This window comes from Mus musculus, chromosome 11, assembly GCF_000001635.26.
Source record: "Mus musculus strain C57BL/6J chromosome 11, GRCm38.p6 C57BL/6J".
Lineage (NCBI taxonomy): Eukaryota > Metazoa > Chordata > Mammalia > Rodentia > Muridae > Mus > Mus musculus.
In genome coordinates, this window is record NC_000077.6 from 69,549,109 (window position 1) to 69,561,474 (window position 12,366).

Below are 12,366 nucleotides of genomic sequence, written 5' to 3' on the forward strand. Positions count from 1 at the left end.
GTGGATTCTTCAACAACCCTGACTCATCTCTCTGCCCCCTTTCCCCACCAGCAGCCCCCCCACAGGTGATTTGTAGCTGAGGCCACCCCCCTCCAGTGGCATGAGCCAGGAAAGAGTCATTCCATGACAAGAAGAACTGAGGGCTTCCAAAGAGAACTCGGGCCAATGGGTGGAAACCGAAGCCCCACCCCGGCTCCCCACATCCATCCCCTTCTCACTCCCCTGGGGACCCTGGCCCAGCCCCAGTCCCCTTGGGGTGGTGGGAATGCAGGGACATTTGGCTGTGGCTGATTGATGAGGGAGGAGGAAGCCCGTGCGCACGAAGGCTGCTGTTTGCTGAGCACACAGATTCCTCCCCACTCACCAGCTGCTGCCCCCTGAGGCTGCTCGTGGGCACCCCCACCCCACCAGTCAGTGCCACTGGGGGAGCTGATGCCTAAGTTCCTGATAGAGAACCAGGAAACGGACTGCTTCAATTCCCTCATGAGAATCACAGCTGCCTCGAACCTGGTTGTTTTGAACTCCCTCCGGACACCTGCCCTGCCACATACGTGACTCTTGTACTCAGTAGTGGCCATTCATTCTGTGTCTTTCTTTCTTGCCCTACTTATCACCCCAAGTCCAGGCAAGCCAGTACCCTGCCTCCGAACCACCCCACATCTCTTTCCCCCGCCTGCCTGCAGACCTTGAACATCTTCCTGGGAAGGGGGAGACCCGAGTCTGTGGGTGCCCACTTTCCCGTTAGGAAGAAGCCCCACATTTCATTCTAACTTAAATCTCAGTTTGCAACATCAAACATTATCCACCAGATATTTTTATTGCAGTCTTGTGTGTTGGCTCAGCGAGTTAAGGCACCTGCTGCAAAGCCTGAGAAGCAATGTTCCATCCTGTGGAGCCACGCGGTAGAACAGACCCTGGCAACTTGGCCCCTGCCCTCTATGCGCATGCCACGGCCTGCACAAACGCTCCCTACCACACGCACATAAACACACATTTAAAAAAAAAGAAAGAAAGAAAGAAAGAAATTTCTACTGCAACTCCTTACCCCTTCTCCTATCGCTAACACTCCCCAACACAGACCATACTCTGAACAGGTGAAAGTTGTATCTCTTAAACTGCAAAGGCTAGCCAAGCCTGTGCTTCTGCAGCTCCGCCCCCAGGATGGCCAAGCTCCACCGACCTTCCTTCCACAGTTGGGAAGGGCAGCTTAGGCATCTGGGTCCCTAGCCTACTTGTTTCCCTTAGTTCTGCTCTGCTCGCCCTCGCTGGATGTGTTTCATTGTGTTGTGTATTTGAAATAGGGTTTCGCTTCATAGGTTACACTGGCCTCAAACTCACAAGCCTCTGCCCTCAACACCTCACAAGTGCTGGGATAACAAATTCTTGCTACCCCACACTCAGCTTCCTGCTCAGGATTTTATGTCTTAGGCTTCCAAAAGCTTGAAACATCATCTTTACCCTCCTCGGGCTTAAAAACTCCTTGAGTAAGAACAACTACTGTATACACACAGGAAACAAGGGGGTAGAGAGACCAAGCAAGGGCTTCTTTCTCTTTCCTTCCCATCCCTTCCCTTCCCTTCCCTTCCCTTCCCTTCCCTTCCCTTCCCTTCCCTTCCCTTCCCTTCCCTTCCCTTCCCTTCCCTTCCCTTTCCTTCCTTCTCTTCTCTTTTCTCTACTCCTCTCCTCTCTTCGCCTTGCCTCTCTTCTCCTCTCCTCTCTCTCTCTCTCTCTTTCTCTCTCTCTCTCTCTCTCTCTCTCTCTCTCTCTCTCTCTCTCTCTCCCTCCCTCCCTCCCTCCTCCTCTCCCTTCCCCCCTTCCTATTCCCCTCTCTGTTTGAGACAGGGTTTCTCTGTGTAGCCCAGGCTAGCCTGGAACTCACTCTGTAGACCAGGCTGACCTCAAGCTGAGAGATCCACCCACCTCTGCCTCCCGAGTGCTGACATTAAAAGTGTGTGCACCACACCTGACCAGACCAGCTTCTTAGAGTGACTTTCTGCCCCTTGGGCTATGGCTAGGGACAGACAGGGAAAGCCTGGAACAAAAATACAGAGGATGCCCCTGTTATTACCAAACAGGTCTTTTATTTTATTTTATATTTATTTTTTAGAGACAGGGTTTCTCTGTGTATCCCTGGCTGTCCTGGAACTTTGTAGACCAGGCTGGCCTCAAACTCAGAAATCCGCCTGCCTCTGCCTCCCAAGTGCTGGGATTAAAGGTGTGCACCACCACCGCCCAGCTACCAAACAGGTCAAATCGCTCCTTTTGCATCTCTGCTTCTGCCTTCCCATTGCAGTTCCTGGCTGGCCCACAGCTACTGTCTGCCCTCTGAACCGGAAAAGTTTACCCTGTTTCCCTGGGTTTCCTTTCTTTGTTTGGTCTTGTTTCTTTCTCCACAGGGTCTCAGCCACCCAGGTTGGCTTCAAACTCCTCCCACCTCAGCCACAGTATTGTTTTCCTGAAGGGAGATTGTAATATGCTGTTCCCCATCAAAATGTGGCCTTCAAGTGGGGTGTGGTGGTGCAAGCCTCTCATCAGAGCTCTCGGGAGGCAGAGGCAAGTAGACTCTATGAGTTCAAGGCCAGCCTGGTCTACAAAGTGAGTTCCAGGACAGCCAGGGTCCTGTTACACAGAGAAACTCTGTCTTGAAAAAACAAATTTAAAAAAAATTTTTTTTATTTTTATTTATTTATTTTTTTTTAATTGTGAACCTCGGAAGCTAAATACTGGACAGAAATGGAGTTGCTCACCTTTTATCCCAGCAGTCAGGAAGTGAAGGCAGACAGGCAGATCTCTGAGTCTAAGGCCATCTTGGTCTATATGACAAAACCTACCTTCTTTGTTTTGGGTTTTTTGTTTGGTTGGTTTTGATTTGTTTTTCCAGACCCCAGACTGGCCTGGAACTCACAGTGGTCCCCCTGCCTCTGCCTCTTGAGTACTGAAATCAAAGGCACCACCACTGACCAGCAAGACCCTGTCTTAAAATCAATCAATCACTCAATCAATCAGTTAATTACACAACCAAACAACCTGGGCTGGAATGAGACCCTGTCTCAAATGCAGGTGAGAGGGAGGCTAGAGGGTCAGAGATTACGAGTGCTTACTGCTCTTGCAAAGGACCCAGGTTTGGTTCCCAGCACCTACCCAAGACTCAACAACTCTGTAACTCTGCTCATAGAGGGTCTGATGCTCTCATGACCTCCTGGAGCACGAGACACAGACAAGGTGCACGGGCATACACGCAGGCAAAAATATTCAAATTAAATTCATCTTTTAAACAATGGACCTGGGGCTGGGGGTGGAGCTCAATGTCTTGTCAAACGTGTTCAAGGCTCTAGGTTTCACACTAGCACCATGGCGGGGTGGTGGTGGGGACATAAAAAACAGTCAATAGACAAAAATGTGACTTTATGAAGCAGGAATTTTCACCTTAGCACATCGTGCTGAAGTGGCACCTGAACACAGGATACATGTTGGAGCCGCTGAATGAACAAATGGATGAAGGAGTAGTTCCCCTCCCTTCTATTCCTGTCATAGTTGTTACCCTGGGAGTGTGTGTGTACTTGTATCCAGAAAGCCAACAGATGGCAAGTGTGGTTCTATGTGGAAGTCACCAGCATTTTCAAATAGCTTAAAAGACAGGCGCGTCACTGCGCATGTGAAAGGCTGTAGGTGTTGTGAATGTCAGGTGGTTGGCAGGGGGTCTGTGGATGCCAGTGCTCGGAGGGGGTGTGTCCCAGGGGCTGTGCAGTATGCGCTGTTTCTCTTCCCAGCTGTGCATCCGTCCCAGGTGTCTTCCTGTCTCTCAGCGTGTTATGATGTCCTGGCTGCTTTGGTGATGTGTTTGTCATGGAGACTATTTATCTCCACTTCTCTCCCCTCTTGTATCCACCTGTACCTCTGGATGTTTGTGTCGAGGGGACTCTCAGAGCCCTTGTCCCCTCACACTCACAGCCCTGCCCCAGTCTTGGACCCCTCCCTTTCTCAGTGGGCCCTGTTGCTGGGCTCTGTGTTGCCATAGTGACGGTTGCCAAGTCCCTGAGGCTGATAGCCAGCGATGGGGCTGTCGGCTCCATCCACGCGGGAGGCTGAGGGGGGCTTCCCATTGTGTAGAGAAGGGGATGTTTCCAAGACGACCAACCCCCACTAAGGGCCAGGGACCAGCCCTTCCAACCCCCTCAAGCCTCCCCACTTTGGGTAGCTCCAGTGTGGGCTCAGAAGGTAAAAGGAAATTCCACACAGCCTAGTACCTGGTCTCTCAGTTTTCAACTCCCCTCCTCCAGTAACTATACCTCAGAGGACCCAGGCATCTTGCTGAGATGGGTAGGGGTCCCTGTGAACAGAGGGGAAGGGGGACCCCTTGACCTCCAGGCAGATGGGAGACAGTGGGAGGGAACCTTAAGTCAGGGAAGGGCAGCCAGGGCAGAGGTTGTGACCCTGTGGACTCGCTCCAGCGATGTTCCTGATGGCAGCTTTTGTGGCTGGAGAATGGGGTAGAGTCTAGGGGGATGGGCACCTGGGCTTTTGGGGGAGAAGAGCCTGGGTATATAAGCAGACACACTCAATGCCTGGGGTCTTCCTACAATTTTTTTTCACCAGCTCTATCCCCAACAGCAAAGCTCCCCAAGTATCCTGGGGAAGGGTTGTAGGGAACAGACCCTCCCACAAGTGCACATTAGTACCACTGGTGACTGTGTCCTCTCCCACGTGTTTTGGCATAGCATGATACTCCCCCACGTGTGGCCAGCATTAGCACATATCACTACTGGAGTGTTCCAGAAGGTCCTCTCTACAGGTGGTTTTCTTCCTCAGCTTTCTGAGCCCAGAAACTGCCCGCCTCACCACCCCAACCAGTATTCTTTCCCCAGGCCCCCAGGGTTCCCCGTGACCCACCCTCAGCCTGAAAGCCATTCTGACCCCCCCCCCCCCCACACACACACACACACACATACCCCATTCATGCCCAGTCATTTTCCAGCCTTCTGGTCAACTTTTAAAGTTTTTTTTTTTATTTTTTTCCAGTTTTTTTGTTGTTGTTCAAATTTCCCTTTTACAATAAAACTATCGAGGTGACGGCCATACCCCGCCACCTCCCCAATGGCAATATCAACTTCCTGTTCCCTAGAAGGAGCTGGGAACTACAGCGCCAGAGAGATGGCTTGACCTCTGGTGGACAAAGCAACCATTTTGGCTGGTGATTGAGGTGGCCAACATGATGGCCAAGGGCAGCTTTGATCTAATAAAACTGAGGCGGGAGAACACCGAGGCAGCAGCCCACTGCACACTAAAGAGCGGGAAGAGGTATAGGCTTGTCACTATGGAAACAGCAACCAGTGCTAATAACTGCCATCAGCTAGACCAGTCCATGGACCACCTCTTCACTGACAAGGGCGCTGTGTTGGGCTTGAAGGGAGGAAGGCATCAGCCAGACAGCCGTCTGGTTAGGTGGGGAGAACATGTGGGTTCTTGGGGTAGTTCTGTTGATCAACAGAGATTATACTGGGGTACAGTAAGGGGAGAACAAGACAAATTGGGCCTGCCACAGCAAGTGGCAGTCATCTTAGCTGTCCTAAAAACTGCACAGAGCACAAGGGAAGGGGTCCTTGGGAAGTGCCACTGAACACTAAGAAAACTCTCAGTCCACATCTGTCCTCTCACAGTGGTAAGTTCCAGCTTCCTCCTAAAGCAGGGAGTTCCTCCTGCCCCTTTCTCCACAGGGTAAGAACCATCCACTTCCCATGCCCCCACCCCCACCCAGGCCACCTCCCCAGACTAAGCCACTTGGAATTCCAGCCAGACCACTTCCTATTTCAGAAGTGCGACTTCCTGTTCTGGATGAAGGCACTTCCAGTTCCTGCTGCGGACACTTCCCAGGCCATTTCTGTCCAGGCCTGGTCACTTCTTGTCTGGAACGAGTCACTTCCTATCTGATGCCCATTCGGCATCAGACACAGTCCATCATGTCCACACTGCTTCATGTCTTCCTATCAGCCACTGGCCACAACAGGACACTTCTTCTCATGGTAGTAGTTGTGGCCCAATAACCACCCCAAATGGCTGGAGTAAGTACACAGAAAGGCAGGGAAAGAGGCCCTGTGCCCATGCCTGGAGCTGGGGGGGTAGAGTTCCAGAATCTCCCCCCCACCCCCCGCAAGCCCCCGTTTTTGGCGGACAGAGGGGAGCAGTTGGTATGAAAGGTTGGAAAGGGCCAAGAGCAAAGAGGAGAGATGCTTTGATGCCCCAACCCAGGAGACACGTGAGAGGCACAGGAAGGACAAGAAGCCGAGAGGGTAAAAGGAGATGTAAGGAGGAGGCTAGGGAGGAGGAAGAGAACAGACCTAGACACAGGAGAGAGAGAGAATAAGAAATAGAGAGAAGAGAAAAATGGTGAGAGGCAGAAAGAGGTGCCAACCAAAAGACAGACTGTCCCCACCCCCACTCTGGGTGGGTGAGGGAGAAAGGACACCTGGGTAGTGATTAAGGGAGGCTGAGCCTGTGACCCCCCTCCCCTAAGAGGCAGAAACAGAGGAGTGCCCACAGTCAAATGAGGGTCAGTCGGGGAGGTCAGGAAAAGGTGTAGTCAAGTCTTAAGGGATCCTAAAATTGGAGATGAGGGCTATAGCCAGGAGGAGCCAAAGAGCTGGTAGGGCAAAGGGGGCCAAAGTCATGGCGCAGGTGTCCCTCATACCATGAATTACACTGGAGGAGCACCCCATGGACGGCTAGATTGAGGAGAGCCAGGTGGGAGGAGCCCTCATACCTTGTAATAGATGTTCGGAGGGCTCTGGGGGGGCCCATCCTGCACAATGTACACAGGGTGCCCATAGTCACCGCTCACCTTCTCGTAGTGAGGGCAGAAGGGGGGGTCTGCAGTCCCACCACCCCGCAGGGCTATTCCTAGCTCCCCAGGCTCAGCTTCCCGAGGCCCCATCCCTCCTCCACCACCCAGGCCCAGAGACCCTCCCCTCCCAAAGGAGCCAGGACCAGGGTGGCGACTCTCCGAAGGCTTGGCCCGCCGTCTCCGCCAACACATGGCACCCCCAGCCCCTGCCACGCCCAGCAAGAGCAGCGCCATCCCCCCTGCTGCCCCAGCCACTGCGGGCATGCTGGGAGGGGGCAGGGGGCCTTCAGCACCCCGGGAGGTTGCATTGCTGCTGGGGTCACCTGGCAGGGAAGGGGTGAAGGAGGAAAGAGGGGGAGGGGCTGAAGGAACCATCTGGATATTGGGTACACCCAGCCCTGGGGGTCCCCATGGGCTTCCCCAGCAGTACCCAGGCCCCTTAGGTACCCCACATTCCCTCCCCCAAACTGGGATGGAAATCCAGGTGTCCGGCCTCCAGCTCCCTGCCATGTGCCCCCCCCCCTTCTTTGACAGCACTGATTGAAGCAGTGACTTGGCTAATTAGTTCTAATTGAGTCTTTTCCTCATTTGGCTTCCACTTCCCTCCCACCCTCCCATCCTCTCTTCTCCTCTTTCCTGTATAGCCGCCCCCAAAGCGGGAGAGGGAGGGCGGGCAGGAGAGGGTGAAGGCAGGGCAGCTGGGGTCTGGGAGCAGAGGCAGCAGTGCCTGGGCTCCTGGTTCCTACCTGGTATGGTGTCCCTCCCAGGTTCCGCGCTGTGAGCTGCCCCTCTGTCTCTCTCCATGGGCATTTCAGACACAGGTTTTCGGGGTACAGCTCCTCCTCGGGGACCTGAAGATGGGAAAGACGTGAGTGAGAGAGGGGCTGAGAGAACTGCCCCAGATTTGCATGTACCACCTAAACTCAGCCCTTAGCAGGAGTCCCCTGTCCCCCACTCACTTTGTCCCACTCGCAGAAGCACCTTCATGCCTCTGGTTAGGCACACGCCTCCTTGCAAGCTCTCAAGGCCTTCCCGGGTCCCGTCTGATGTGGCTGAGAATAAGAGCAGAAGTAGAAGTCATCACTCCTAGGTCCAGCCCTCCCCTGTTCCCTGGGGGGGGGGGGGGAGGGAAGCACGACTGAATGCCAAGGGAGCATTACTGAATACCCAGTGGTGGATTCCAATGGCTCTAACCTTCCTCCCCCTCCATCCCACGGACACTCTATTTGCCCCTGCTCGACGTCTGGCAGTACCAATTATGTAGTAATCGTGGTGGGATCGGAACTCGTGGCCCCAGAGGTTAGGGCTGTATTCCTGGAACTTGATGGTGAAGCGGAGGTCCAGGTCTGGCCGGTCACATGTGAGAAGAAGGTTTGGGGCAGGGGGTGCCTCACAACGCCGACCCTGGGCACCCTCTACCAGGTACAGTTTGTAGAACTCATAACTAGGAGAGGAGTGGGGGCCAGGAGGCCGAGCCCGGGGACAAAGTAGATCTAGCCGGTCCCCGATCTGAGGATAAAGCACGTAACCGCCCTCTGCCTGGAACCTACAGGGAAGACAAGGTAGGCAGGGAAGAGGTGTCAGGGGTGTGGCGCCCAAAGCTTTCCCTCTCTCACTCCCAACCACCTCGGACAGCAATTCTTAGCTCCCGCCCATTGCCTTTGTTTGAGTCCTGTGTTCAGTAAGCCCGGGAACTAAGGGCTCTGCAAGCTCACATCAGAAGCAGCAGGAAGCCAGGCTCAGAGGTCTCTTGCCCCTTGGTGTGCCCAAATGCACTCTTCAGCCCGCCCTCACCACATGCACACTGCCATCTCCCGCTCCATCACCGGTGCCGTTGCCATGGCAACAGGATGCCAGTTACCAAGGAGCTGGCCTCTCTGGAACCACACAGCCTACCCCTCCCAGGTGATTTCACTATTCCATGGCATTCAACCATGGGGATGGAACCTCCCCCTCCTCCAGGCCACCACTGAATTTCAGGGCAAAGGGGGCAAGGTATAGGTTGGGGTGGTGGTGGTGGGGCTGGGATCTGGGATCCAAGTTAGTCAGTTAATGAGACATGAAGTAAATGCTAGTTTGGCAATGACCAAAATGGGGCTGATGAGAATGGACGCATAGATGCCAATCACTCTGATCATTCTTCCTGCGTTCCACCTTGGGGCTTAAACTTTCTGAGGAAAGTGTTCTCCAGTTGAGGAATTGAAGTAGTTGGCTTCTGTCACTACAGCTGACACAAACTACTAGCAGCATCTCCATGCCCAGTTAGCCAGGGAATGGATGGGCCCAGCACAGCCACAACCTGCCTACCACAGCAAGCCCCTGCCTGTGCATCCACAGTTGAAACCCGGTTCCACAAAGCTGTTGCCCAGCATCTTCCCAGATTCGTACTGACCAGCTCCCACCCAATACCCAAAAGAACCTCAGAAAGCCCCAACGCCTTGTCTCTCTCAACCCTAACAGGATAGCCCATTTATATCCTCAAGGTATACTTAGTGCTCAAAACTGCAGCCAGGAGTTGCTGGCAGGTGGGAGAACTTGTGATTGACTATTCCCACTGAGATATAGGAGGGAGAGGAGGTACCAAGATTGGAATAGGGCAGGAAAGCCAGGAAGCAAAAAAACAGAAACAAACAAACAAACAAAAAAACCAATCCTACCTCTCCTTTCATGAATGAGTACATAATATGTCCAAATACCTTGCCTCCAATCCTCATAACAGCTGTAAGGACTGAAGATACAAACTCAGAGAGGTTAAGTGACATGCCTAAGACCACACAGCTTTCTGCAAAGAGCAGGGCTAGTGTTAAGACCAAGTGCCTGATAAAGTCTCAGGTCCACTCCCCCCTCCCATGACCTCTCACAACCGCCCCAGCGAAGGAGGAAGTTTCTGAAACACAGAACTCTTGGGCTGGTGGGGATAGGAAATGTCATGGAGACAAATCACTTAGATGGCCTCCCAGAGGTTCTGTCTGCCCTGTGTGACTGACTGACCCTTGGCCTCTTTCCAAGCAAAGCTAGCATGTCAGGGACCGGAGTCCCCGATGGGAGAGTTTGCGGTCGGTCAAGATGACTGGAGAGGCCAGTGGCACCCTCAGGACTCCCAGTGGCAGGAGAGAAGGAGGGGGCTTTGAGGGGCCTCCAGAAAGAGTCCACCAAACCAGGAAGACAGGACCATGTTCTAGTTGCCAAACTGTTCAACCAAAGGGTCAACTAGTCCTCTGGCTGTGAACACCAGTTGGGAACACAGACTGAGAGTCAAGGAACCTTGGGTGGGTTGTTCTATAGCCCCAAACTGAACCCCCTTCCCCCTCATCTGCAACACCGAGTGCCTCCTGGGAGCTAGGTGTCCCTGCCCTTCTCCTCAGTGCCTCAGCAGCACCCATTCAGCACCTCTCTCCCGAGAGCTGACATTAACCAGGCTCCCTTCAACGCAGATGACACAGGTCTCCTCCAGAGCCAAATAGCCACTCCATTGCCCTCCCCCTGCCCGTGAACTTTATCTTTGCCCCTTTAAGATCTCCCAACTCCTGACACATGGTATCACCACCCACAACCAGCTCTGTGAGACTAGGAGTCTGGCTCTCAAGATCATTGCTCTGTCTTGTAACCTGTCACCTCACCTCAGCGCTACAGCAAGCACCCTTCTGCCAGCCCCCTCTCAGCTCAGAATCCTAGCCCGGTTAGTCTCAAAGCTTCCATATCCCTTATCCATGGGACTGGAATCTCCTCAGTCCCAACCACTCACCTCTTATTCGCCGAGTTCCAGTAGACAGGCTCCAGGCTGAGTCCAGATACCAGCCCCGCAAAACCTAACAGCAGCAGGGCCCCGACTTGCACACCCCCTGGCCCAAAATGGGGGGCCCCCATGACCCTACCAAGGCCTGGGGGCGGGGCACCAACTCCCCCAAAGTCTCTCACCCCCAGGGGTGGCTACCACGCTGTGGAACCCCAGTCACCCTGGTGGGTGGCTAGTCACCCCCAGCTCCCACAAGGACCCTCTTTTCTGCGATGCTTGCTCCCCGGCTCCAGAGCGCTCAGCCCCACAAGAACCCTTGCAGGGGCCGTCTGCAGGCGCCTTACGCGCCCCCGGCCCACGCGCCGCACCTCGGGATTTGTGCGCCCCGCTACGTGGGGGACATGGGGAGCCGAGGGCCGGGCGGGGGCAACATGAGGCGCCGGGCAAGGGAGCGAAGAAGGAGACACCGAGCTGGAGCCCCAGCCTCGCCGGGATTGAGGGCAGCGGGCTAAGGGAGGAAACCAGTCCCGAGCCCAGGAGGGGGGAGTTAAAGGAGAGGCGGGGAGGGGGAGAGCATGGTGGAGGGAAAAACCGGAGCTGGAGCACAGTCGGAGCGGGCGTCGCATCCCGCGGCCCACGCCCCCCACACCTCCCTCACCTCGCACACCTCCCGTCCGCCACCCCGCCTCGCTGCCCGGCGCGGTCTCTCACGCCCCCTTTGTCTCTGGCAGTGTCCGTCTCTGGCTGAGTTTCTACTTGCTTTCCTTCCTGCCCTCCGATTGCCCGAGCGTTTGGAATCTTCCTCGCTAGCATCCAGAAAGGCTCTTGCCCTCTCCACCCCGAAAAAACCTTCCCCCTTTGCTCCCCGCAGCCTACTCCTCTCCCATTCCAAAACAACACCGCGGCTTTCCAGGCGGTCTGGAGAGGATAATGATAACCTTGAAGGCTAGGCACTTCACAAAGTAACGCTAAGTTGATGGGCTACCTGTGTGAAGTGGGAGGGGGTAGAGCTATCCAGGTTGAGAGGGGACCCCGTGACTTGCCCAAGGTCACACGGGGAGTTTAGGAAAACCCCGAAGACACAATCTAGGCTGCTGAACTCCCCCTTTCCTGGGGTTCATTTTGTCACGGTTTCTTGGACCCTTTACTGTTTTCTGTGGATTAGACGAAGAGACCAGGGAGTAGTAAATTTTGGCCCTTCTTGGGTGATCACGGAGAAAAGTATGACTGGGAGAGGAAAGGGGGTACCTATAACCCCAAAGCAGCAATCCACAGGAAAGGCTGTTTCCAATTATCCTGGGGGAAGGGAGGAGCTGCCTTCTTGGGTGTAAGAAGCAAGGCTTTCAGCACCTCCCGGCAGGGGCGACATTCCTCTCCTTCCAGCCCAATCCTCCACAGGCTGCTCCTTTCCCTTTGACTGTGGTCCCCACCATGGCCCCGTTGACAGCATCTCTTCAAAGACTCTCATTCTGGGTATTTGACAAGGTGTGTGGGGAGGAGGGAGAGTGGACAGATGGAGAAGCACGAAGAACTACCGAGCAAGCCCCTTGCCCGAGCGTGCGCCGCAGTCTAGAGGGAGTCCAATAAGAAGCAGCTGTTTTTCTGTTTGCTCCTTCCTGTGTGTCCTTCCTTTGCCTACTGGGGTGCAGTGGGACACCGTGTCTTGCACCCTTCTCTTCTGCAGCTGCATGATAGTAAACAGGGCGGTGTGCAGCCATCAGCACTGACTTGTCTGTCTGTCACTGTCTGCTTAGTCTCACAGTCACACTCAATCGTCTGCCACCCCTGCTCA

The 12,366-nt window shown here is 54.4% G+C and overlaps 1 protein-coding gene across 2 annotated transcripts; it reads right to left on the reverse strand.

Annotated features, from left to right (window-relative positions):
• Positions 1 to 4,983: 4,983 nt before the first annotated feature.
• Efnb3 (ephrin B3) lies at positions 4,984 to 12,042 on the reverse strand. Of its 2 annotated transcripts, none has more exons than XM_006532160.4 (5): positions 11,233 to 12,042; positions 8,092 to 8,384; positions 7,798 to 7,890; positions 7,585 to 7,689; positions 4,984 to 7,161 (listed from the first exon to the last, which is right to left on the reverse strand). In XM_006532160.4, the coding sequence occupies exons 1-5, from the start codon at positions 11,385 to 11,387 to the stop codon at positions 6,752 to 6,754; spliced, it is 1,056 nt and encodes a 351-aa protein (XP_006532223.1). In that variant the 5' UTR covers positions 11,388 to 12,042; the 3' UTR covers positions 4,984 to 6,751. The 2 variants fall into 2 exon arrangements, with proteins under 2 accessions (XP_006532223.1, NP_031937.1); NM_007911.5 differs by lacking the exon at positions 11,233 to 12,042 and adding an exon at positions 10,584 to 11,129.
• Between the last annotated feature and the right edge of the window lie 324 nt (positions 12,043 to 12,366).

Bases quoted from the DNA above. Each gene is read 5' to 3' on its own strand.
- Efnb3 (XM_006532160.4), bottom strand. From the start codon at position 11,387: ATGCTAGCGAGGAAGATTCCAAACGCTCGGGCAATCGGAGGGCAGGAA. The intron at 7,891-8,091 runs GTACTGCCAGAC...TCTTATTCTCAG, and splicing joins CCACGATTACTACATAATTG to CCACATCAGACGGGACCCGG. The intron at 7,690-7,797 runs GTGAGTGGGGGA...TCCCATCTTCAG, and splicing joins GCTTCTGCGAGTGGGACAAA to GTCCCCGAGGAGGAGCTGTA.